This window comes from Phragmites australis, chromosome 1 (genome assembly GCF_958298935.1).
Source record: "Phragmites australis chromosome 1, lpPhrAust1.1, whole genome shotgun sequence".
In the NCBI taxonomy this organism is placed as follows: domain Eukaryota; kingdom Viridiplantae; phylum Streptophyta; class Magnoliopsida; order Poales; family Poaceae; genus Phragmites; species Phragmites australis.
Genome location: NC_084921.1, coordinates 43,202,459 through 43,229,005, shown reverse-complemented (window position 1 = coordinate 43,229,005; position 26,547 = coordinate 43,202,459). Strand labels below are relative to the sequence as shown.

Below are 26,547 nucleotides of genomic sequence, written 5' to 3'. Positions count from 1 at the left end.
GTACGTACGAGTCAGCAGCGGCTTCGTATTTGCTACTGCTGCACGCAACGCAATGAGCCGTCGCCCGTCAGGCCGTGTCGTCCGCGCCATGGCAACCGAAGTAGGTGAGGTTGCTAGCTGCCGATCGATTCCGGCGCTGTCTACCTGTCCGTGAGTAGGTGCTCATACCCGCCGTCGAAAGCTCTGATGACCAGTCATCACGTTCACGATTAGCAGCTTAACGCCCTTCTAACGAAACACTTAACAAACACAGGAACTAGGGTGCAATTTTTTATTTTCTAGATTATTAGATGGATCTAAAACTAAAAATAATAATTAAAGATTCGCCTAATTCAATTAAATGAAAGAAAAAAATAAATAAAGTGTTAACTTTTGCTAGGTCAATCTTACCCAACAACCCTAAATGGAAAAGAGAAGAAAATACATGTATTTGTGTTTAAATAGATTGTGACTTCAGAGTTTCTGACTAGCTGAGGAAATTGTTGTTGCTATTAAATTTTAATTATTGATTTTTATAATAATTTTTTAACTTCCCAGCACATTTAAAATTAAAAAAAATAATCAGAATCTACTTCTCAGCTTTTAGTCTATTCCAACCACATCCATTTTCATAAACAATCAAAAATCAGCAGAAGTCAAAGCGGGAGCCAGCTATCTGGATAGTTTTTTGCTTTTTTCAGTAAAAAACTGAAAATAAACCTATCAAAGACCCTTAGAGCATGTATATGTATCGGTGCGTAGAAGAAGCTAGTGAGAGAGAAACGAGTTAAGCGCAATTCACTGCGGCCGCGCATGCTGTTGCTGTCACGGAAAGCTAAGCGATCCTGCGCAAACCACCTCATCACGCGCTGCGGCCAGTGTGCGTCCAGACCATAGATATGTGCGCCCAGTCTTCGCTCCTGCCCTCCTCCGCTGGCGTTGGTCATAGTCTACCGATACCTGGAGACTAACGTTGCACCAGCGCGCCGCCGCAGTAACCCCCCCGCGCGAGAGAGAGCAGCGACGCCATGTCCTCTCCGGCGCCGACGTCGCCGGTGGCTCCGGCGCCGCAGACGCCCACGGCGCCCGCTCCAGTGCCTCCCACGGCCCAGCCAGTGGCACCCACGCTGCCACCTACTACTACGCCGTCCCCTCCTCCGCCGTCGCCTCCTCCGCCTCAGCCTACCACGCCGTCACCACCTCCCCCGGTGACGCCATCGCCTCCTCCACCTCAGCCTACCACGCCATCATCACCTCCCCCGGTGACGCCGTCGCCTCCTCCACCTCAGCCTACCACACCATCACCACCTCCCCCGGTGACGCCGTCGCCTCCTCCGCCTCAGACTACCACGCCGTCACCACCTCCGCCTCAGACTACCACGCCGTCACCACCTCCGCCGGTGACCGTGCCAACGCCACCTCCACCGGTGACCGTGCCAACGCCGTCTCCTCCTCCACCTGTTATCCGCCGGCCGCCTCCTCCCAACGGCGTCCCAGCGTCACCACATCCTCCTGATAGCGTCCCCACCTCGCCGCCACCAACGAATGCCGTCCCAGCTTCGCCGCCGCCCCCTAATGGCGTCCCGGCTTTACCAGCGCAACCGCCGTCACATCTATCTCTGACTCCACCTCCGCCGGCCCCGTCGACGTCCTCCTCATCCTCCCCGTCGTCAAGCAACGGCACCGCGGTGGGTGTGGGCGTGGCCGTCGCGGCGGTTGTCCTGCTCGGCCTCGTGGCCGGGCTGATCTACTTCTTCGTGGCTAGGAAGCGCCGCCGCCGCCGTCCGCCGCCGTCGCAGGGGCTCCCAGGTACGTACGCATACATCCGACGAGGTCGCCTTTCTTGACATGCGCGATCAAAAAGACCGTTCCATTCCGTCGGGGGCACGTCGATGTGACAATACGCGTCGCGACTCGGACGCGAGTCCCCACCCCAACACTTGCGGGGTGGCCGTGTGAGACAGCGCAATTCCACGCCCTGATTCACTGCGGGTGTCGCGGGTGACGGCCACATCGACGCGCAGGCGCAGTGGCATCGCGCTCGCCCACGCGGCGCAGCATGCCATGCACCGGTGGGTTCGTGCAAACCGTGGATGGCGAGCCGTTTGCACGCAGTTGAAATGGCTCCATTTTTGCCGAGTAGGAAGCGTTCGTAACGAAAAAATGTGTACATCCCTGAATGCTGCTTGCTGGATTAGTTAATCGTTGTGCTCCTTCTTGTCCTGCCACCAGCCGAGTTTTACGACCCGCGGCGGCCGGTGACGCCGCCGCACCTGTCGCACGCGCCGTTGACGACGCCCTCGTCGACGCCGCCGCTGATGCACTCGTGGCAGAGCAGCCGCGGCCCGTCCGAGTCCCGGCTGCCGCCCCTGAACCCTTCGCTGCACATGGCCACGGGGGGCACGTTCGCGTACGAAGACCTGGTGGCGGCGGCGGACGGGTTCTCGGACGCGAACCTGCTCGGGCAGGGCGGGTTCGGGCACGTGTACCGCGGCACGGTGGGCGGGCAAGAGGTGGCCATCAAGAAGCTGCGCGCGGGGAGCGGGCAGGGCGACCGCGAGTTCCGCGCCGAGGTGGAGATCATCAGCCGCGTGCACCACAAGAACCTCGTCTCCCTCGTCGGCTACTGCATCCACAGTGAACAGCTGCTGCTCGTCTACGAGTATGTCCCCAACAAGACCCTCGAGTTCCACCTCCACGGTACGTACGCTCTCGCCAGGTGCACCTGAGTATCTGACAGCGCAGTTGCAAATTTTTGGACCCTGCCTGACATTGGAGTTTGGTCTCAGGGAGCGGCCGGCCGTCGCTGGATTGGCCGCGGCGGTGGAAGATCGCCGTCGGCTCCGCGAAGGGCCTCGCCTATCTGCACGAAGATTGTGAGTTTCTTGGCTCTTGTCCCCTGTTCCTCCTGCACAAAATTTCTGAAGCTCGTGTTGCTGATGAAACTGCCTGGGTTTGGCTCTCTCAGGTCATCCGAAGATTATCCATCGTGACATCAAGGCGGCAAATATCCTTCTGGATTACAACTACGAGCCAAAGGTCAATCGAGAGAACCGAAAACCATTAGTCTACTTGCCTATTTGTTTATCTGAGAGATGCAGTATTTTTGTACAGGTTGCAGATTTTGGGCTGGCCAAATACCAAGCAGCAGAAACCACCGCTGTTTCTACGCGCGTAATGGGAACTTTTGGGTAAATTGCTCTGCGCTGTTGGCACCCCCAACAGTTGCCCTCATGCCTTAAAAATTCCTAAAGCATGAACCGGTGCATCTAGATTGAATTTGTGCTGTTAAATTTTTTGTCTCCAGATATTTGGCGCCAGAGTACGCTGCCACAGGCAAAGTTAGCGACAGGTCTGACGTGTTCTCCTTCGGCGTAATGCTTCTGGAACTGATAACCGGGAGGAAACCTATCATGACATCCTCAGGTCATCAGCCTGAGACATTGGTTTCTTGGGTGAGTGGCTTTCTTTGATCCAATGCAGCCATTCCATATCGTTGCAACATTCAGTGACTCGTATTACTGTATCTTTTTTTTTTCTTTTTTTTAACATTGGGCTCCCTTTCCGGAGTCATTATTGGAGACTTTTGATGGGATGTGACGCCGAGGGATCTAATCCCGGCGGGCACGGCTCACACCTGGAAAGCTTGCCAATGGGCTCCTTGCCCGTTTCCAATTACTGTGTCCTTCTAGTCTTACCCCAGGACTTGCCCAGATTATTTGCCAACCACTCAATTATGATTGTGAACTAAGTAAGGGTAACTGATTGTGAATTGTTAAATGTGACATCACATTTCTTCCGACGAGGCTGCTGCTCGTGTCCCGCATTCGATATCCAGCTAGTGATAAAAAGATTTCCTTTGCGTCCAACAGGCTAGGCCATTGCTGGCTAAAGCTGTCGAGGAGGACAACTACGACGAGCTGATCGATCCGAGGCTGGAGACCAACTACGACGCGTACGACATGGCGCGGTTGGTCGCGTGCGCCGCGGCCGCCGTGCGCCAGACCGCGCGGTCTCGCCCGCGGATGAGCCAGGTAAGGCTCCTCTGCCAAACCGTCTCATACTGAATGCATTGGTGGCAATAAGTGTAACACTTTGCGCCGCTCGAATCGAATGGTCAGATCGTCCGGTACCTGGAGGGCGAGCTGTCGGTGGAGGACCTGAACGCCGGCGTGAACCCGGGGCAGAGCGCGATGCAGCGGTCGGGCGGCGGCACGACGGACCAGATCAGCCGGCTCCGGAGGATGGCGTTCGGGCCGGGTGCGGCAGCGGGCACCGGGACCATCGCGGAGTACACGAGCAGCGAGTTCAGCGAGCCCACCAGCGAGTACGGGCAGAACCCGTCCAGCGAGTACACGCGCAGCAGCGCGGGCGACACGGGTGAGATGGCGGGCGGTGCGCAGGCGCAGCAGTGGTCCGGCGGGCGCGCGGCCGGCGAGATCGAGAGGATGAGCCGGCGCACCACCGGCAGGCAGGCCGGGCGTGGCGGCCGGCCGTGACACGAACATTTTATTCGTTGCTCGTGTCAGGATGGCAACGCTGCCACCGGGGGGATTGAATTTTGTTTCTTGTTTCTTTTGCTGTAAGATTTTTTGGCTAGAAGGGAAGGTTAATTTAAGTTGTAAATTGTATGCACGTGTATTGCCACTCCAGGTAAATAAAGGTATAAGATATTTTTTTAGTTGGAATAAAGGTATAAGATTTGAATTGTTCCATGTTGGAAAATGCACATTATTCTAATAATACTATATTCTACTTAAGGCATATTTCATATCTATTTACGGATGTAAAATAATCTAACACTAGCAGCAGACTATAAAATAGAATAAACATCCAAAATAGCATGGATTTATAGTCGGGTTGATGGAGAAAAGGATTCGACGCAGGGACAATTTGTAGCAGTGCAGATCGTCAGCGAGGCAGTGCACGAGCAGCCACATAGCTACGCTACTCAGAAACCTTATTGTCGTTTATCGTGCAGGCTTCACGACAGCAACGACTTAGAGATACCGCTCATCCTCAATCTCGGAATTCAGCAGCTCGACACAACAACATAGCAAATCCGATGAGAGAAAAAGAGGAATGTGATTGATTTGCTAGTAGACTTGTTGCTTTGAAAAATCCTCAATGCCTGGACATCTCCAAGACTTATAGGCAGGAATTAGTCACTAGTAATTTCTGCAATTAATCTTAATAAACAACCATATAAACTGCTGAAATAAACATCATAAGCAACCACTAGTAACTGACCAATTAATCTCGTTAATTCCGCTGAAATGTACACCATAAACAGCCAACCAAACAATAAACCTCGTTAATTATCACTTATGACTGACACATATACAGAGAAGGATTTGCTCAGTCTCTCGTTTAGCTGCTGAGAAGTGTGAGTTAAACGGTTTGCGCTTAGGGCCGGAGAAACTTTTAGCTCTGTATTTGTAGTAAATTTGACTCCTACAACATAGACAGGCATCAGTTGTTTGGTTGAATGGTTGAAGCAGCCTTTATGCTGGACGGAGAGATTCGGCATCTTCGGCGTGTCTCACAAAACTGCAGATAAATAGAACTTCAGCTAAGCACGTATGTATTAGTGGGGAATAGTGGATATTAGTTCAGCAAAACACTTTGTCGCTCGCTCGCTCACTGAAGTTTTTTCACCCCATAGCCGAACTCAACTGCGCGCCTGGAAGATGATTGAATTCGGTTCAGTAGGTTTGCAATGATCAAGAACAAGATTCTATTGGGTCTTACAAATGTAATCTGATACGTGATGAGCTTAGTCACTCGTAATGTTATGCCCAGTATCCTAATCTCAGCTGTTGATTGCTTTATCTGGGTGATTAGAGAGGCGTGCAATCGCTCAATGACAGCTGATGATGGGTGGTTGCGCCTGCACCAATCATCAGACTCGAACTGTTTCCAGGGAGTTCCGAGTCAAACCGGACGAGATCCCGCGGGCCCATCTCTATGGTCTCCTTGTGGCCAAACGCCCTTTCGGTTAGATTAGGATCCTCTAACTTTACATCATCATCACTGACGTGTGGAGTCGGGCTCATGCGTCAGTGACGATATTATCGATATCATGACATCAGAGGATCCCGATCCCTTTCGGTTCCCCTTTATCGCGAGTCATGACAGCAAACATCAGCTTAGGGTTCTCTCTCCCACGCATGGAGCACGAGACCTTGGTACCGGATGGCCTCACGATGGCGCACGCTCCTCAAGGTCATCATCCTTCGAATTACTTGCCCCCTCTTGTTACGAAGATGTGATTCTTGTTTAGTTTCATGTAGGAATTTTTGTAGTGTGCTTTCTTGAGCTGTGCTGTAATTAAGAAATGCGAACAAGAAGTTCAGCAACCAGTACAAAGCCACCATCGGTGCCGATTTCCTAAGGAGGTGCAACTCGAGGACAGACTCTTCACTCTTCAGGTAGTACTCCTGAGTCCCGAGTCCTGAGTCATGCTTATTGATGCCTGGAACAAGTTGTTTTTGTACACTATTTTCTTAAAATTCTCATGGATGATGCTACAGTCGTGCACTAGATTTGTTTCTCGAATTGTCTAGATGCATTTTGTTTAGGTATCGTGTAATTTCACTACCTAAGATAAACTGTGCAGTACTGTTTGGATTTGGATTTCTGGGATTCGTTGGATTCATCTGCTGCCTGTGATGCTTCCTAATATCAGCGGGGTTGTGAAATTTTGTCAGTGTAGCAAGTAATGCAGTTAGAAGAATTTATAGGTGTAAGTTTGTTATCTGGGGACTAGGTAGATATTGGGCACTGGAATCATTGCACATTCTCGAGAAGCTCACTTTTTTAGCGCATAGTATAAAAGCATCAATTTTAAGTTTTCAACTAAATGGAGGGAACTTCAGAACAAGTTGATCTCTGAAAACCATGTAGCTGAAAACTGAAAAGTAGTGCGCAAGGACCTTTAGAAAAATCGGATATGAAATGTCTATGAAGTGTAAAGAGACTGGGGTCTTGCTATTGTATGCTGTGAAACTGAAGGCTCTCGTGATGGACAGAATCAGCCTGGACCTTGTTCAGATAATGACAAAAATCAAATATTAACAGAATCTTGTTGTGAGTAGAATGAGACATAGTTTCACGCTGCAAGTTGTTCAGCTAAGTTCGAGTTGGTACTTCAGAATAATTTTTTCTTGAAGTATCTGAACCATGAAACTTCATCTGTGATTGTCATAATCTAGATTCATTTTACTTACCTTGCATCTCTTAATTGTTATAACTCCAACCATATGAATAAGTTCCGGTGTTTTTGGTACGTCAGTTTTGTTACCCTCTTTACGAATCGGTTAGTTCTCAAGTGTTCTCGTGCGATTTCTGAATGTAATTGTTTCCTGTACATGTAACCGACTAACCACTAACCACTTGTGTGCCCCTAGGGAAGTAGGGATACGAGGATAGCCTGACTTGGCTTAGTCAAGAAAATTCATTTTCCATGATCCTACTCTACCAATTCCAAATCATTTGAGATTTTGTTTTACATGCTTAGCTCTGTATGCCATTTTATGGATTACAATATTTGAAGCATTCTATATCTGCAGATATGGGATACTGCTAGACAGGAAAGGTTTTAGAGTCTTGGTGTTGCATTCTATCGTGGAGCTGATTGTTGTGTTCTAGTCTATGATGTTAATTCAATGAAATCGTTTGATAACCTGAACAACTGGCGGGAAGAATTTCTAATTCAGGTGAAGATCTCTAATTGTTTGTAATCTGTCAAGCCTCCAGTGCCTTGTGATTTCTGTCTCACCTTCAAATCTAACTTGACAGGCTAGCCCATCTGATCCTGATAACTTCCCTTTTGTTCTGCTCGGAAACAAAGTTGATATTGATGGTGGCAACGGCTGCGTGGTAATTATTTGAGCTTATTTTCCTTTCTCTTATCCATTTTCTATGCTATGGATTGCTAATTGACTTGCCACTGCCATCTTAGGTCTCTGAGAAAAAGGCAAAGGCTTGGTGTGCCTCAAAAGGGAACATACCTTACTTCGAGACATCTGCCAAGGAAGGAACTAATGTGGAAGATGCTTTTCAATGCATTGTAAAGAATGCCCTGAAGAATTAACCGGAAGAAGAATTGTAAGCACATTCTTTTCCTCTCTTGGTATTCTTCTGTTCAAATGCAAAGCGATATGATGTACTATTTCTTTACACAAGTATAGATACAATTGTATACTACTGTTTTTTATGAAGTGGTGGATTTTCTCCTATTGGGCACTGCTCCACCATGTCTTCTCAACAGTGGGGGCATTAGTTGTCTGATTAACTGATAAACACCTTGATTCTCTTAAGGTATTTATGTATGGTCTGTTGTTTACATGACTTCACTTTTGTCAGTGCGTGTTATTTTATTGAAAGACACAATTTATGTTTCGTTTCATAAGCAACTAACGAAAAGTGATGCACTAACCTTAAACTGTTGTCATTAAGGTGCGTGCCTGACACTGTCGATGTGGTGGGTGGCAGCCGGACCCAAAGATCATCAGGCTGCTGTTCGGCGTGATCCACCATCTCCACAGGCCTCAGCAACCGTTAAATACGTGGTCTTCCGTACTTGTATAATGCCATATGGATCTGTATTCCATTTGTAACCTAAATCAATCACCCCTTATGTACGAAATGAAGAATTGATGCATTTGTTCTCGAATTGTCGCATTGCATGCTCCGCAGTTTATCAGAGATTCATATTAGCTTGCGAGTACAATCGATGAATAATATTGTTGAAAATCCAGGTTTTCCCATAATGCATCTATGGAATGGTATTCATTTTGGCGTAATCTATGTATGGTTCTAAGCCTTGCCCAACCGATGAAGAAATCGGATGGTCATCAGAACGCTGATATATTGTCGTTGGCATTGGAGAATTCAGTGCGGCCGGTACAAGAAGGTAATTAGTGAAATGGTTTTGGATGTTGCCAAGGCATCTCCACTGTCACGATCATTCCCACTGATGGCACGGGATCAGTTCAACATCTGAACCATTGTTGGATTTGCTTTTTGCCCCCCCCCCCCCCCCCCCCGCTTCCCATTTTTTTATTTCTCACTTCACACGGTCTCGTTACTGACAATCTTCTGATCTGCCAGATGATGCGTGCCGTCGTCCCTTCTCTTTCCCCACTTATTTTCTCGCCAATTCGGTCCGGCCACTATTTTTTAAGCACCAATTTGGCCACTACTCGTACTCCTACTAGATAACCTGATAGGCTATCCTTTGCGTTCCTTTTGACTCGGTTGTTATCGTCTCGTAACTTTGAATCGCCAATCTAAAAATACGACAATCAAAAGACCGAAATGATTGCAAGAATGGATGGAGCGAATCGCATGCACCTAGGCGGGTATCAGCCACTCGTTTCGTAGGCGCGCTGCTGCGTCAGACGGCCGGCCAGCAGCGCCGCGCCTCGTCACGTTCCGTGGCCAGCCACCCCATCCGCCCACTCGTGGCCGGGCTGCGTGTCGGGCCCTCGCTTTTCACCTGCATCTTTCGGCTGAGCGCCCATTCTCGTAGGCGAACAGCTCCTGTCACTTCACTTCGCGGCATGGCAAACGCAGCGGGGGACGCACGGAAAATCACCGGGCACGATCGGCCGAGCGGACGGACGAGAGTGGTGGTCGCTTCACCGCGCCGTGCTGGCTTCTCGCTTCGTAGCATGGCAGACGGCAAACGCAGCGCGGCGCACGGTAATAATCATCAAATCACAGTGAGCGGGCGAGAATAGCCCTGGGTGGGCAACAAGCTCGGCTGCCGAAGAAAGGAAAAGGGTGTCATCAGAGGCGGATTTAACGGTGCAGCAGAGGCTCGAGCTCTGCTATTGCTCGCTGTGTCATGGAGCCTCCTTTAGTTCCCTCTATTTTTTTAAGAGAAGAAAAAGAGAGAGACGATGTAGAGAAAGAAGGGGAGTAGTAAGAAGAGAGGGCTGGAGGAGTAGGAAGTAGACGAGCCCTCTTAGGTTGCTTATTGACTTCGCCACCGGTTATTATAAAACAATTCATAACAATCAATTACTCAATTAGACGCCCATTGCCTCTCTCATCGAATAGACATAAACTTGTTATGTCATTATGTACAAATCAAATATGTGTCCAATGAAAGAAATGTAGATTTCACTCTCTATTTTTGACTCATTACAACTTACTTCAACAAAGGGGTTCTGAAAGCGCTCGGGGCCTGGGTTTGGCTTGAAATAAACGATCGAAGCGGACGTCGTTGTCGCAAAAGATCCGGCGCTTTCACGACACCATCGATTATGCAGTCACACCAGACGCTTCAGGTCAACGCGGGTATATCCCTTCGCCGGGGCTGCCATGTCAGGCCCAGGTCAGGCAGGGAAGATTACCAGGGGCTCTCTGCCTTTGCTGCGCGCTCGGTGGCGCCGAAGAAAAATCTAAAGAAAGCGAGGGTGCGAGGGAGGAGCAAAAGCGGAAAGGGATAGCGGATGGCCCCTCCGGCGTCCCCGTCACAATTGTTTAATCGAATCCACCGTGTTTCCACGTGGCGGCGCAACCCCTGCGGGGTTCGGCGTTTTTCACCATGAGATCCGGCCCGACCCTGCCGCCCTCGACGCCGTTATATACCCGCCACGCCCTCGCCTGCTTCGTTGCCGCACAGGTCTTCGCCCCCTGTCTGTCTCCTCTCCTTCCCTTGCTTCTGCTTGAGCTGCCGCTTTGCTGCGGCGACAGAACTACACCTGAATTCGTAGTGGTAGACTGCAGGTAGCAGTGGCTGAGCTGAGAGACTGTAGGTGCTAGGTGAGAGAGAGAGAGAGAGAGAGAGAGAGTTGAGCGATGGTGTTCTACTACAAGGCGCGGCCGGACGCCGGTGACTACACCATCTACATGGGCGCCGACAAGAACGAGAACGAGGAGCTCATCAAGTACGGCCACCCCGAGGACGTCTGGTACGTCGTTACTCTACGTTGCTCTTCCCGGCCGCAGATTCCTTCGTGCCGCTCTCGATCCATCTATCGATCGTTCCTACGATGATGTACGCGCTTTTGATAGAGTTCGGCTCTCGTTACGTAGCAGCATTGTACAGCTAGCGCGCATGCACACAGAGGAAGCTAGGTGAGTCTGAACCGGCGCCAGCGACCATGTGGCATGCCGCGGTGAAGTCTCAGTTACCGCGAGGAAGAGGAGCGGATTGACGCGTGACTCGGCCCTGACGAGGCTGTTGGTGACGTCCTGGCAATCTGGCATCCCATCCCCACGCTCCCAACTGCCAGGCTACGAAGTCACGACCAAAACTGAGGAGCAGAACCGATCGACAAGTTGCATGCCATCGTCGTCTCGTCTGGCTGCCTTCTGCTGCCATTAGAGCTCTTTTTGTTTGCTTGCTTGCTGCTGCTGCTGTATCTATCGGTGGACCCGAGTGTTAGGTAGGTACTGGATTAGACTTTTCTTTTTTTTAAACGAATCGTGAGCTAGGTTATATATTAAGGCCCCGTTTGGTTGCAAGAAACGTTTCAGATTCTCTGGTGATTCTCTAGAATCCCTACCAAACACACCAAAACGTGAAACGTTTCACCTTGAATCACCTGAAACGTTTCTCATTTTTAATACTACGAGGAGAATCACCTAAAATGGTGTTTCACCCGTTTCTAGAATCACTCAGGTCATTTTTCTTCAAGAATCCGAATCCAGAATCCCTGCCAAACGTTTTCAGAAAATTGAGGGTGATTCACCAGAGAAACGTTTTCAGGGAGAATCTGAAACCGAAACGTTTCTGAGAGAATCTGAAGCCCTGCCAAACGAGCCCTAAATTAAACTTGTATCAGATCTCAGGATAATTCTAGCCCACCCTTAGATCGGTCACTGGCTGTATCTATATGTTTCTAGGGGACCTCGCCTCGCTCTGGTTTTTTTTACCACACCTGCATGATAATTGGAGCGCTTCCTTACTGGGGGACCTTAATTGATGAAAAAATTATCTTATTAATCTTGCTCGCCTAACAATCAAACGAGAACATATGGGTTAATGAATCACATATGTTGCTGCCGTGTCACTTGCAGGTTCCATGTGGACAAGGTATCCTCTGCGCACGTCTATTTGAGGCTCAAGAAAGGCGAGACGATAGATACCATCACCGAGGGCCTACTGGAGGATTGTGCACAGCTCGTAAAGGCGCATTCCATTCAGGGTACGTGCCTGTTTTAGCAGTGTAGTTTACCCTGTTTCTCCTTTTATAGAGCAGCGCTACCTTAGAATTAGATAACTAAGTTGCATTGCACGGGACTAAATCCAGTGAATTGTATGATCTTGCTCAACGATGGCACGAATATACGGTGGTTTAGCTAAGTTTTGTGTTAGTTTGAGTCAGTGCAAAAAAAGAAAAGAAAAGAAAATAAGTGAAGAGTCACATAAGTTATTCTAGATCAGGTTTTTCCTGTCAAGATTTATGGACGTAGGTTTCCTAAGGTCATTTAGCGCACACGTTAACTATATTTACATCTCCGATTATGCTCTCCACGGAAGAATCAAAATAGAATGTGGTGTGACCTGTCGGGTATTAGCCTGCCCTACAAAGGTTCAGAAGCACGCTGCATATGTTATAGGAATCTTTATTTTTCGATCTGCTAGCCTTTTTCTTTCCGGCAGCAACCTTTTCTCTACTGTATTATTGGCGCTCCACGGGACCCCTCAATTATCTGCTTGGATTGATTTGGCCGATGCGATGTGATCATGGAAACGTGACAACTATCGGGTGGTGATGGATGCAGCTTTTGCATGTGCTGCTTGTGCAGGAAACAAGATGAACCATGTTGAGGTGGTCTACACGCCCTGGTCTAATCTCAAGAAGTCCCCATCCATGGATGTCGGTCAAGTTGGCTTCCATAACCATCGGATGGTAATGATTCAGTATTATTCCACCACTTTGCCGTTTCCTCCCTCCTAAACTGCATGCCTCACTTGTTAGAATCTACATCAATTCCCTTTTACGAGCATGCTAATCGGTAAAATAATTTTCATGAGAGTGCATGGTAGATGTACAAGTTCAGTGAAGTTTTTTTTTCCGAACAAAAGTTCAATGAAGTTGTTAATATATATGTATGCTTGAACTTAAAACATCATTTATAAAACAATATAGGGACTAGGGACTATGATTTTAAGCTCTTTTGGAAGAATATTTGTGTGCTTAATTTGTCGCTGATGATCAATTATGTAGGGATATGTTTTCTGTCTAAAAAGAATTACAGAAATATTGTAAAAGGGAAAAAGGTGATGGGAACACCTCAGTGCTACGCAGCAGCGGCGGATCCAGGATCGTATCTAAGGGTGATCCAACTTAATATAATTTAACATGCTAACATAATTAAATCTGAAATTTACCTTAAAGAAGCTTACACATTGCTGTGCAGGGTGTATCTGGACAGAACACTCGCCTGATTGCTGTATCATTTTCATTCTGACCAAATTGCTGTGTATGCCTTACATAACCATCACGTTGGAAAAGCATTTTGGATGTTTTTTTAGGACTAGAATTTTCGATTGGACAATGAGTAGATATGGAGCCTTTTGGAGTTTATTAACTTATCTTGTGCATATAATTAATTTGGGATCAATGCTAATACTGATAGCTGACAATAATGGCCAATCCAGAAAGCTTTTCCTGTGCATTTCTGCTTGCTAGCGCAGATTCCCTCTGCACCTCCAATTCTAAAGATATATAGAATCGTCTAACTGATCCTCAACTGTTTTTCTTGTGTCAGCTAACCAAATTACACATCACTGGAGTATAATTCACACTAGCTATCTACTGACTGACAGGTCCGTATGTTGACAGTCGAGAAACGTGTCAATGAGATCATCAACAGGTTGAATAAGACCCGGGTAGAACGCCGACCAGACTTGAAAGGTGCGTACATACATGCTGACATGCACATATAAACGTGTCTTGTGTTTTCTTTTTTGAAATAAGGAGTCTTGTGTATTTACTGATCATGGTATATGCACTTAATCTTTCGTTGCGATTCTTTTGTGTACAGCTGATAAAGAGGCATCGAATGCAGCAGAGAAGGCCGAAAGAAAGATTCAGTTAAAAGAGAAGGTACGCACGCATGTTTTTCTGGAGCTAATAATTAAACTGCATGCTTGATGTCGTGTTTAATCAAGCTACGAACTGGGTGTGTTTAATACAATGAACTTGCAGAAGCGTAGGGAAGAGATGGAGCGGCTGGAGAAGGGGAGGCAGGCGGAGATTCGGAGCTACAAGGGCCTCATGGTCGCCGAGAAGATGACGTCCAACCGCCAGATCGCCTCCGCCGGCAAGTCCATGCAGGAGATGGAGGATGAGTTCGTCTGACGATTCATGTCATGTGCGTGCGCGTTTATGTGTAGTGATTACGAATGTGTCTTTGTCCATGAGCGCGAGATCTTGATAAGTAATTAGTGATCGATCGATTGATCGTTCGAACATGTATATATGCCCCGCGCATGGACACATACCTATCTAATATACATATTATTATTTGAGTGTTAAAAGAACCATCATGTTCACTCTCAAGAACATAAAATTACCACATCAATCATAAAAAAAATATAAACTTATTATTATGAACATCTAACTGTCTAGATTAAACCAAAAAATTCATATCAAATATTAATAAATAGTTAAAATTGGAATAAAAAAATATGAAAAAATAGCAGTTCGGTTTTCATATGGTTTGGTAAGCAAAATATCTAAATAAAGAGTCCAAATAAAATAAATAATAATTGAATTTAGGGTTATAATAAAAAAAAGAAAGATTCATATCAAATATAGTCTTAGAAAAAAATCAAATACCAAAATAAAGAGTCCATGCAAAATACAATTAATCAATAGCTAAATTCACAATAACAAATATTTTTTTTCAAAATTCTTACTAAGATAATAAAGGCAAGGCCATAAGCGCCAAAGCACATATGAGGCCTCTTCTCCTGAAGTTGCAGAAAGACATACAGGGTCTTCAACGGTTGCGGCCTGCAACAACTTGCTGGGCCACAGCCATGTCCAACTTGAAGGCCATAGTAAGCAGCGCAGCGGGCTCTGCATCAGGGACCCCAAAAAGCACTGACGGAACCGAGCTCGAGTAGGCCCGCAGCCCGAGACAAATGCTCATGGCAAATGCGATCCGAGGGCGACCACGGTTAGACCGCAGAAGTGCCACTCCAAGCCCCAACCCGACCCCACTCCAAGCGCAACGCGACATCGGTGTCACGAGCGCGCTACGGCTCGCAGCGCGCGCCATGCTGTGTTCTCTGCGCCGTGAAGCGCCAAGGCCTAAGCGGAGCGAGTACGTGACGCACGGCACCATCCGAAATTTCAGCAGTCGATCGATCGATCCATCGATCACATGAGATGAGGGGTGGCAGAAACCGCTGCCCAATAAAAACCCTTTGGCAAGCGCTGCTTTACCCGGTGCCATCTTTCGGCTTCCACAGCGGTCAATTGGCCCTAGTACTAACATGAGATAGGCAAAGGGTGCACGGATACCCAGGCACGCGCTGCCCACTGCTGCTGCTGCGGTCGCAGGCGACCTCTGTGCGCCCCGGCGGGCGTACACTGCTCCCGAAAGCGACCGTCCCATGCCGCACCATTACCCAACACCCAGCGGGGGCGCGCCCCGTCCGTCCACGTTTCCCATCCGACGGTGGACAACCGCCGGGTCCCGCACCGCGCCGAGAGCGAAGGCATCGTAAACCGCGCGCATCGCTCCCTCCGCCCGGCTTTGAAACCTTTCTCGTGCTCCCGCGCGCGTTCGCCCTGTGCGTCCGTGCTCTGCGTCCACGGGCATGGGCATGGGCATGGACGCCACCCTCTTCCCCTCTCGCCTCCTCCCCCTGCTCCGCCTCGTTGTCGTTGTGGCCGTCTCAGTCAGGTTCGCGGGCGCGGCGCCGCTGGACCCGCAGCAGCTGCTGGCGCTGCGCTCTCTCGGCCTCGGCGCGCACCGGGCGGCGGACCCCTGCGGCGCGGACGCCGTGGGCGCGGTGAACGCGTCCTGCGACGCGGGGGCGCCGTTCCGGCGCGTGACGTCGCTCGCCCTCACCAACTGCTCCGACACCACCTCCGTCTCGGCCGCGGCGCTCGAGGCGCTCGCGACGTCCCTCCGGGCGCTGGCTTTCTCCGACTGCCCGGCCGCGCCGCCGCGGCTCCTCCCCCCGGAGCAGCTCGCAGCTGGCCTCAGGGCCTTCTCCTGCATCGCCTCGCTCCACCGCCTCTCCGCCGTGTGGCTCTCCCACCTCACTAACCTCACAGAGCTCACCGTCGCGGACACGCCCCTCGCGACGGGCTCGCCCACGGAGCTCGCCGTCGTCGTCTCCCACATGGAGCACCTCACCCGCCTCACTATCTCCAACGCCAACCTCTCCGGCTTCCTCCCGCACCACTGGCACTGCCCCAACCTCACCCATCTCGACCTCTCCGGCAACCGCATCACCGGCGCCATCCCGGACACCCTCACACTCCTCGGCGGCATCACCCACCTCAACCTCAGCTCCAACGTCCTCGATGGGCAGATCCCCACCTCCATCGGCGACCTCATTTCGCTCACCACCATGGACCTGTCCAACAACTCCCTCTCCGGCGGTATCCCGGACACCGTCTCCACGCTGCCGGAGCTGGAGGTGCTCAACCTGGGCTCCAACCGCCTCAACGGGAGCATACCTCTGTTCTTGGTCGAGATGAGGGGGCTCAGGGAGCTCAACCTCGAGAACAACGACTTCGACGGCGTGGTGCCGTTCACCGCTAAGTTCCTGTCGAGGCTGCGGGTGTTCCGGGCCGCCGGGAACGGCAAGCTGTGCTACAACAGGTCAGTGCTGTCCGCCGAGATCGCCGAGGGCGTGGCGCCGTGCGACAAGTACGGGTTCCCGGTGCTGCCGCCGCCGGCGACGGCGCGGTCGGAGCGGAGCGCTGACTACGACGACGGCAGCGGGGACGGGGACGCGGACGGCGGGGCCGACGCGAGGGGCGGGCCCAGCGCGGCGGTGCTCGGGGTGGCCATCGGGCTGTCGTGCCTGGCGTTCTTGGTCATCTTGCTCGTCTGCCTCTGCAAGGTGTGCCGTTGATGCGCGGCACTCCGTGTCGCGTGCGATTTGTTGATGCCTCTTTCTTTTGCTGAGTTGGTTAATCGGCTTTGCTGCTGTCCTGTGTACCGTGGAAATGTATGAACTAGTCTTAGCTAGGACCAATTGATTCTTATCTATTTTTTGGCGCTGTTCTTCGCTCTTGGTCGGGTTTAAATGTTTTAAGACCTTGAATCGGGAGCAAAGAACAGCTATATACAAACGAACGTCTTCCATTGGAGCATTTGCAAGAGCATTATGATCTCTCTCCAATGTTGTCAGACCGTATTCTTGCACAATATATGCGGTGTCAGAATTCACAAGAGCAAAATTAATCTGCATCATGAGTCGCTGCAGGCAATAGTCCACTGTGGCCACCAAGAAAAAACACTGCTAAACCAAGCTGAGAGCCCGACTGAACAAGCTCCAGTTAATCAATGTGCGATGATTTTAGGATTTGTTGAGTCTGACTGAGATTATAGCTACTCTGAACTCTGAATTGATGCATTGAGCCTTTCTGGTTACTGAACACAGCACATTTGTACGCACCAGTAGATTTTACTGACTCTGTCGAGTGCGCTGCGCACTCCTTGTTACGAACACAGATCGATGTGCTTGCTTGAATCAGGGCATGATTGCACGAACTCACGAACTCGACTTGTGAATTTATGTTCCTACCTGGCATTTGATCGCTGCACGCCGCAGAGAATGCCCGTTTGGTGGGCGTGTGGATGAGTAGCGAGCGAGCAATGAAGACGGCAGTCTCTCTGTCTCTGTGGCCACGCATCGGTTTGGTGGTTTTTTACTCGTTGAAAGTGCATTTCCTGCACCTCTCTTCTTGGACTTTTGCGAGTTGGATGCAAGCGTCCTGCCGGTTTCGATTTCTTCAGCCTTCAAGCCTACGTCTTTGCCAACTGCGTCCTGATTAAAAGGAGCTTCATGTAATCTTGGTCCGTCCGCGCGGGTCCCTCGTCGCCCCAACAATCCAAAAACCTAGCTGCTACGGCATTGGTCGCTTTTGGGTTGTGAATGCCACTTTTGGCAAGTGTGAACACTCGTGTGACACTACTAATACTACTTGGTCGAGACCCAGCAGTCAGATTCTGCCGCTTGCGTATCCTACTTGTTTTGAGTACAGCAGACGTATGATGATACGTTGACACTACTAGCGTACATTGGCATGTACTGTAACAGTCGGTGCACACGCAGCAGATCACCGTGAATCGCCCACACTCTGGGGGTGTCAATTTGCCGCCGGAACGATCACCGCCCTAAGAATATTCATGATTGCAAGAGCACCATATGAAAGGATTGGTTCCCCAGCTCATGAGTCATGTCCCTATATTTATGTTATGCAAGGCCCACCGCGCAAGGCCACCGCGGCAGATAGATGAATCCTGCTAATAAGTCTGGCCGATTGAAACACATATGCTCAATTCGCTAAAGCCCTTTGAGGCTTGAGCAGCTGGTGATTTGGCTTTAACGGAGGCGGCATCAGTGCAGTCCACTAGGCATCATTTGGTCACAGCACCCACCGCATTCTCGACAGATTAATCCAGCTATCTGTCTATGCTCTTTTCTGTAGTTCATGGCAATTAGGTGGCAGTGGTTGATGTTGAAGGGAAGGAAGCGTGCCCGCATTAGCCGTCATCAGTGCTGTGCTCACCTTTCGTGAAAAGAACGCAGAAATAGCATAGATATGATCTTTGTAGTGCTGAAAATATAGTCAGGGCTCAGAAAGCCGGTGTCGAAAGTTAATGCTACTGGATGATGGCAGCTTGTGTGCTCGGTACTCAATTGATTAAGAGGATTTTTAAAGATCGAGTGCATAAAATCTAGTTGCGAGTCATAATCATCAGTCATGTAGTCATATACTAGCATACTGCTGCAATTGCAAGTTCCACTGATGTAAATGATCTCCCCTTTTGATTCGAAAGTATATCAGATGATCAGTTCCCTTTCCCATGTTTCTATGATTTACACACACTTGAACAATACCTTCTTACATTTCCAGCGAGTTTAACATCAAAACTTTACACAGAGACAACAACAACGAACACTTCGATGCAAAATAGTACTAACCTACATCACCCCTCTCAGATCGTGGGCAAAGCCCCGAGGCGACAGAGAGGGAGAGAGAGAGAGAGAGGAAATCAACCGTCTTCGCATCAGACACACAAACTTGCAACACCAGCGAAGCACCATCGGCGGCACAGCACCGGCTGACCGGCGGTCGCTCAGCAGTCGATAGTGCCGCAGGTGCTGGTGTTCGGGGTCTCGGAGCCGCCAACGAATGGGTCGATCTTGACCCAGAGGAGGGAGAAGACGGAGGCGAGCAGGACGGACCAGAGTACGACGATGGTGGGCGTCCGGTTCTGGCGGCCCATGAGCCCCTTGAGGAACGGGTACAAGTGCATGATCACCCACATGGCGAAGAACACCTTGCCGAAGAGCGGGCCCCACGACTCGTAGCCGCTGTTGAGCGCGTCCGAGAACCCCGCCACCACGCCCACTAGGTTCAACACCAGGATGGTGGTGGGAGGGATCAGCACCGTCGTCCACTTGAACACGTACAGCTCCCCGAAGTCGGTGTCGTCCGTGGCCTTGGTCGTGACCGTGAAGTTGGTGTCCAGCCCGGCCACCATCTTGAGGATGCCCTGGAACACGGCGAACAGGTGAGCGGAGACGCCGCCGATGACCCAGAACTGCTCGTTGCGCCACCAGTCCTCGATGCCGATGCCGCTCCACCGCAGCTCCAGCACGCTCGTCAAGATGATGGACATGAAGAGGCCAAGGAACCATATCGTTGCGGCGTTGGACAGCTGAAAGGAAGAGTGGCAAATGAATATTGTGGCCATCTGAACCCAAAGCCAAAGTATACATGATGAAAGCTAGCTTACCGTCGGAATGATGAACTTTCCGGTGAGCAGGCAAATGGCGGGCAGGCAGCAGTACGCAACGAGAGGAAGAGAGGTGAACGGGTAGACGATGGTGTTGATGTAGGATAGCCTCTGGAGCCATTTCAGACGGCCACCGCCGTAACCGTACCACAGCGGGCAGTGCCGGCTGAGGAAGATCTCGACGGAACCTAGAGCCCACCTGAGAACCTGGTGCAGACGATCGGAAAGGTTAATCGGGGCTGACCCCTTGAATGCGGGTCTCACCGGCATGCAGTAGATGGATCGCCAGCCACGGCAGTGCATCTTAAACCCAGTCAGAATATCCTCTGTGACTGAACCATAGATCCAGCCAATCTGAGACAAAAACATAAACAAGAAGTCATGCCCAATGAATAGGATAAAATTATTTGACGTATCATCAGGAGTTCAGGACATGCACTTTGATATATAAGAGGAGATACTGAAACTAAAGAATGCACACCTCTTTTCCCCATTCAGTTTTCTCTTCATATCCACAGCTAATGACATGAATGGCTTCTTTAATTAGTGTAGACGGGTTCACAGACTCAGGGACGCCCCCATTCTCCATAAGAGTTGATTCAATGAAGACCGAGGACAGCCCAAATGACTTCTCAAAGCTCATCTGGGAGATTAGCATGGACCGTTCATACTCGTCGTAGTCTGCAAAAGCAACCATATTGTAATGGACAAACAATTTTTTCGAGTTTAGAACTTCTGACGCATAAGGTTTGTGCACTTACTATCAATTTCCCGAAGATTGAAAATGGCAGACTCAAGGTCTTCTCGCCGAGAGTCTCTGTTCATTTCCCTCTCACTTTTTTCAACTTTTTTCTTGGAACAGCAGCAGCAACACCATGAACAAACTGAAGACTTTGGAAGGGCAGGCAGAGATGGAGGTCCATAACCATAGAGTGCTTGCCTATAGAAACAACAACCAGTTCCCACATAAACTGGACCTTGGATGCCATCAAGTCCTTTCATGTTAACCTACTCATTGTAAGAATGGACATATAGTTATGTGAAGAAAACTAAGATGCAATGCAATGTCACTGGCTTAGTACTTACATCAAAGAACACAACGTTCCTATTGGCATACCGATCACTGCGGTCAATGCCATCGAACCTCTGTGGGAATTGTACATAGCAGACATCTCTGCCAACAGTAGGGTCCATCATGAAGCACATTGCTTCACGAACAGCTTTGCTGTTGTTAACATAGTGATCACAGTCAAGATTAAGAATGTAAGGAGCATTTGTCAGAACAGCAGACACTCGAACCTGCCAAATTAGAAAGTTGTTCAATTAGTACACATTCAAGAGAACTTTGCCATAGATTGAACTTATATATACGATAATATCTCTGAAGAATGTCTTACCAGAGCATTCATAGCCCCTGCCTTCTTATGGTGTTGGTAGCCTGGTCTTTTCTCTCTTGAAACATACACTAACCGAGGAAGCTCATTTCCATCAAAGTCACGAGCGCCAGTCTCACCAAGGAAAACCTGTTACCAGAACCCAGGGGTAAGATAAGAGTAAGTTTCGAGAATAGGCTATTGTCTACATGATAACTATTCATGGGCTTTCTAGCAAGGATCAACAAGCAGCATATTAGAGAAATATCAATTCCACAAAAGAGCACATTTGAATCATTTCACTAACAAATCTGAAAAACCGTGACTTCACTGTTAATCACACCTGATCTAAAAACGTCCTATTTCAATCAAGGAGTAGTAATAAACTCTATCCGGAATAATGAGGCAGATTTATACACTGGACAATAAAGAGCTAGCATATAGATAATGATCAATTGAAGTAACAACATGATATACACAGTATCTCCGTAAAGTCGAAAATGGAACAACAGATTACTAGCCGTTCTTTTTTTCCCCTTCTCTTCTCTTTCTTTTCTCTTTATTTCTTTTCTTTTTGTGAGGGGGGGACTAGGCATATTTTTGTCCTGAGTCCTGACTAAGATGCAAGAAATAATTAGCACTTGAGTATATCCTAATACTAAATCAAATATTATGAATGTAAGTACAATAGATACTAGAAACTTGCTCGTTTTCATCAGAAGTAGAATCACACAGTTATTGTTAAAGTTTTTGCCCAATATGACAACAGATCTACTAGATTGATATTACAGTAGTGAAAAGCAAATTACCTGGATCATGCCAGGGTGGTCGCGAGGATTGTTCCCAGGCCATGGCATCCCATCTTGCATGATCCATCCTTCATCAGGTGTCTTCTGAGCCTTGGCAACCAAAGCATTTATCCTCACTTTGTACTCTTCATAATCCCTCTGCATAAATTCAGTATGGTATACGTAACCAAGGAAAAATATAAATTGGAAAAGTAAGGAATATTGTCAAATGTGCAACTGAGATCTACCTTCATAGCCCTACGCTCTTTGACAAAAGACGGGTGTATCTTGTCCTTCAAGTAGTCAATCTTCTGTGAGAAGTAGAACTCAGGGGCTCGTGGCTCAATGGAGTACTTCTTGCAAAATGGAACCCACTTTCTAGCGAATTCTGCAGTCTCTGCAAGTGATTCAAATGTGAGCATAGCAGAACCATCATCCGATACATAGCACGAAACCTTCTCAACGGGATAGTCCACAGCAAGAATAGACAGCACAGTGTTTGCTGTGATCAATGGAGGCTCTTTCAATGGATCCACTGTACTGACAAAGAAATCCACAGCTGCTAGCCCAGAATCTTCACCATCTCCATATCTGTAACACACATGAGTGATGAGGCTTATTACATATCGATGCTTACCGAAATATGTAGTTTTCTTATGTACTATTAGGCTCTAGCAAACATACCGCGCAATCAGCCTATCAACATAAGTTTCTCGATTGATAGGATACCACTTGGGAAATTGATCCAAGATCCAGGAGAAACCAAACCAGATCTCACATATGACTGATGTTATCCAGAGACCAAAGGCGCTGTAAACAGGATTGGTGATACGGTAGTGAAAGAAGAGCCCAAGCACTACCAACCGCATAATAATGACAGCCCTGTAAGGGGTGAGCTTATTCTTCGATATTGGGATGATTCGGGAGAGTGGCTCATATGCATCTGTCAAACTGAAGAATTGATTGTTGTTACAACATGAAACTATAAATTCCACCCTAAATTTACCAAAAAAACTTTTAATTTGTGATTATCCACACACAAAAATCAAACTGATATATGAAACAAGAAATTCTGAGATTGAGACTTTTCTGGAATCTTATCAGAAAGTATAAAAAGGTTGGAAAGCAGGCTAAGAGAGAGTTCACTGGTGGGCAGGTTGAACATAGAATCCAAATACTAGGAAATACCAGTATTATAGCTTATATTACAAGAAGGATTTGCTAATACAAGACTTACTAACAGATCGAGGTGATCACTTAAACATGATACGATAGTAATTGCATCAAACACTAAGTACAGTTCGAAATGCAGAAACGCTGGCATCCGGTAGTCTAAAACAAGCGTTGGCATAAGTGGGCTAACTTTATAACGGTGCTGGCTATAAGTCATTAATTATCACATATCCTATTTTCTATTTCGATTGTAACAGAACAATGATAAGCCAAAAGGCATTCTCAGTTTATGATTCAATAGCATATTAATTTTCATTTATAACATCACTCTGCATATAGAAGGGTATGTTCTTGATGAGTCATAAAAAAGATCTCTAAAATAGATGCTTGATTCTTACTCCTTTTCATCCATGATCTGTTCTTCGACAGGTGGAGCTTGTGCTTTTGCTGCAGCCTTTTTGGCTGAGGTTTTCTTCTCCTTCTTCTTCTCCTTCCAGCTCTCCACCCTGTTCCTCCAGATGGGCTTCCCAGATTCATCATTCAATTCTTCAAATCCATAGTAAGGGAAGAAATTTCAGTAATCCAGCAACATCAGAAGAAGGTAAAAAAAGGCATAAACGATGAAGGAAGTATCGGTACCACTCCCAACTCCAGACACACTGCTAATGGTCCTGGCATGACCTCCTTCATCCTGTTCCAGTAAAATTCATTTAATCCCACAATGTGATGAGGATGTAAATAGCAGTGATACCCAGAATCGAACAAGCACAGGACTAAATTTCACCTGGCGATCGCTGAGGTGGCTGCCCATGGTGGCCCTCTCACGCAGGCCGCCGGCGGCGTGGTGGCTCTCCACCTCCTCCTCCGCTCCGGCGCCCTCGTTGCCATGCGCTGAAATAGAGAGCGATCACGTCAACATTAGCTCCCCCAAACCGGTAAAACCCCGATACCGCAACGCGCGACGCACCTGGGTCAATCGCGGCGTACTCCCCGCCGCAGCGCGCGCATGTGGTGCGGCCCTCGGCGGCGTCCTCGTCGAGACAGGCCCTGCAGAGCGCGTAGCTGCACGCGCGGCAAGCGGCGCGCGCGTCGTCCGCGCACGCCGCGCAGGGCTGGGCCGCCGCCGACTCCATCATGGCTCCTCCCCCGACGCGCGGCTTCGAGGTCCGTGAGTAGTAGCGAGCGAACGGGGGAGAGAGAAAGAGTGAGAGGGGCTAAGCGTGCCGGAGGTTGGAGGCGTGGTGATATAGCTGCAGGCCTGCAGCCCATGTCCATGGAGGCGAGGCGGTGCGGTGAGGTGGCGCTGGCAGGCGGTGGGTGGGGTTGGGGCGTCGGCGTCGGCGTCGCATCGGCGGGTGGATGCAAAGAATGGAAGCAAAGGGTTCGGTGAGGCGCCATGCGGAGAGGGGTGCGTGCGCTGCGGCGTGCGGCAGGTGTTTTTTCGCGGGGTTTCGAAGCGAAGGTGACGGGTGATTTGGCTTCCGCCGCGGGGCGTAACCTGCAAGACGGGAGGATCGGATGTCGCGGGCGTATGGTTGGTGGGTTCCGTTGGTGCGGTGGGGGTGGGTCCGCCGGTGCGGGAAGAGGAGGAGATCGCACGCGCTGGGGCGTCGTTTTTGACAGCCCGTTTTCGAGCTCACGACGGCGACCGGGCTACCTGCCCTGCTCTTGAAGACAGAGTGGTCTAGGGCATTTTTCACATGTGTCGTCCTTGTACTTCCTCGGAGAAGTTGCGATGTCGTGGGACTTGGGAATACAGGCGCTTGAAAAGTTTGTTACACGGCCCAGCTGCTCGGGTGATTCAGGCCGAAGGAGCACCCGATTTTTGAGCCTTGATGATGGTAATACAACTGTGCATATTCTCTCCACCCAACGTATAACCCTTGCCATCGTACCGCTCCTCCCGATCCCCACCTTCCGACTCTTCGCGCGCACGCCGTCATCTTCATCGTATCATTGCCTCTGGTACCGATAAGCCACCTTTAGCAAATCGTCGCCCCAACCTCCACTCCCATCATCTTCTTCCTTACCTCCAGCGAGCCTCTCCATCGCATCGTCATCCTCACCGCCCTCTCGATCATCACCGCTTTCCTACAAACCCATAGCTCTGACGGCGTCCTCTACCGTCTCACCACCACCCACTGTTAGTTCTTTGTTGCTCCAAGCCTCCCTCTAAGCTTGAGGGATATGGTGAACCTAGGGCTTTAAATTCTAAACCCCTAATCCGAGCCCTATCAGGTCCTAAAGAATTTCTCCGCTGTTAGAGAAGAAAAATCCGTTGTTATCGGTCTCGGTCGGAACGTGAATATGCAAACAAATCGCTAAGTTAAAAAAAATCGTGTGTTCCTCCCCTCAAATACACCCGGTGTTTTTTTAGCATTTCCCTTGTTATAATATCATGATCTCTCGTGCGTTTTTCGCAAGGAGTTCCTATAGGCCTTGTCTCGAGCCCGGAAACAATATGGGTTCAAGCTTGGCTCATCAACGGGGTAATGAGACTGAGCTCGAGTCAATACCTCCAGTTGATGCGTGCGTGCCAAAGGGATCAACATTGGCTCGGCAAGGTTCAGCAACTGGGGTGTGGGGTGGAGCAAACAACAGCTAGTGACGAGACCAAACAAGCCACGCGACACAGTTATTTTGTGAGAAAAGCCAAATAGTACTAGCACCGATACAATTCTCTGAGACATAGAAAGCAAGAGCAACATATTTTCGTTTTAAAAAAAGGAACACAAATATACAATGCGCATTTTCAGTTCATGATCCAGATTCCAGAGAAACGAAGTGCAGTGGTCTGACCGCAGAATGAAACCATGACAGGTAGGGGGCGTGGGCCAAATGAACCTGTTGCACGTTACGATCCGTCGTGCAAATCTTCCAGCCCATAGGCGGTCTTGAGCCTAAAAAAAAAAGCCTTGAGCCCAAACACGTCGCAGGCAGGAGCTTTTTTATTTTTATATTTTAAAATAAAAACTCTAAAAATAGACATCAGTACGAAAAAATTATAAAAATAAGTTATTGTCGCTCTATCGTCCCTCTAACGGGTAAGGATGGTAACAGGTTGAATCGAGATCGGGTGGAGTAAAACCACGATCGACCTGAAACTCGTTAGTCTCAACCCAACCCGAAACCAAAATAACAAACGGTTGAAAATTGACATCCAAACCCACACCCATCAGGTGCTAGTCAAATTTTGGATTTCATCTCCGATGGGTAGCCTAATTTCACCAGCCGCAAGTCCCTTGCTCCTCACATCTCCTTCCTAGCAA

The 26,547-nt window shown here is 49.0% G+C and overlaps 4 protein-coding genes and 1 pseudogene across 6 annotated transcripts; 4 read left to right on the top strand and 1 right to left on the bottom strand.

Annotated features, from left to right (window-relative positions):
* Positions 1-870: 870 nt before the first annotated feature.
* LOC133920751 (proline-rich receptor-like protein kinase PERK1) lies at positions 871-4,694 on the top strand. Of its 2 annotated transcripts, none has more exons than XM_062365348.1 (8): positions 871-1,788; positions 2,212-2,679; positions 2,769-2,855; positions 2,948-3,018; positions 3,094-3,170; positions 3,287-3,434; positions 3,852-4,013; positions 4,101-4,694. In XM_062365348.1, exons 1-8 carry the CDS (start codon positions 1,008-1,010, stop codon positions 4,476-4,478), a joined length of 2,172 nt encoding a protein of 723 aa, XP_062221332.1. In that variant the 5' UTR covers positions 871-1,007; the 3' UTR covers positions 4,479-4,694. The 2 variants fall into 2 exon arrangements, with proteins under 2 accessions (XP_062221332.1, XP_062221338.1); XM_062365354.1 differs by lacking the exon at positions 871-1,788 and adding an exon at positions 1,841-2,118.
* A 1,480-nt stretch (positions 4,695-6,174) lies between these two features.
* LOC133920768 (ras-related protein Rab7-like) lies at positions 6,175-8,092 on the top strand (annotated as a pseudogene).
* Positions 8,093-10,588: 2,496 nt separating this feature from the next.
* On the top strand, positions 10,589-14,476 carry LOC133920736 (uncharacterized). 2 transcript variants are annotated; one of them, XM_062365332.1, is made up of 6 exons: positions 10,589-10,904; positions 12,016-12,143; positions 12,748-12,851; positions 13,772-13,859; positions 13,990-14,051; positions 14,154-14,476. In XM_062365332.1, the coding sequence occupies exons 1-6, from the start codon at positions 10,792-10,794 to the stop codon at positions 14,304-14,306; spliced, it is 648 nt and encodes a 215-aa protein (XP_062221316.1). In that variant the 5' UTR covers positions 10,589-10,791; the 3' UTR covers positions 14,307-14,476. The 2 variants fall into 2 exon arrangements, with proteins under 2 accessions (XP_062221316.1, XP_062221322.1); XM_062365338.1 differs by lacking the exon at positions 10,589-10,904 and adding an exon at positions 11,255-11,381.
* A 1,144-nt stretch (positions 14,477-15,620) lies between these two features.
* On the top strand, positions 15,621-17,280 carry LOC133889650 (receptor-like protein 51). The gene has a single exon (XM_062330100.1). The coding sequence runs from the start codon at positions 15,776-15,778 to the stop codon at positions 17,045-17,047; it is 1,272 nt and encodes a 423-aa protein (XP_062186084.1). The 5' UTR covers positions 15,621-15,775; the 3' UTR covers positions 17,048-17,280.
* A 1,668-nt stretch (positions 17,281-18,948) lies between these two features.
* On the bottom strand, positions 18,949-24,763 carry LOC133920725 (cellulose synthase A catalytic subunit 4 [UDP-forming]-like). Its single transcript, XM_062365323.1, has 13 exons — positions 24,246-24,763; positions 24,063-24,169; positions 23,918-23,969; positions 23,677-23,824; positions 22,790-23,056; positions 22,354-22,696; positions 22,127-22,264; positions 21,342-21,467; positions 21,031-21,243; positions 20,706-20,952; positions 20,426-20,625; positions 19,945-20,298; positions 18,949-19,866 (listed from the first exon to the last, which is right to left on the bottom strand). Exons 1-13 carry the CDS (start codon positions 24,412-24,414, stop codon positions 19,282-19,284), a joined length of 2,949 nt encoding a protein of 982 aa, XP_062221307.1. The 5' UTR covers positions 24,415-24,763; the 3' UTR covers positions 18,949-19,281.
* Between the last annotated feature and the right edge of the window lie 1,784 nt (positions 24,764-26,547).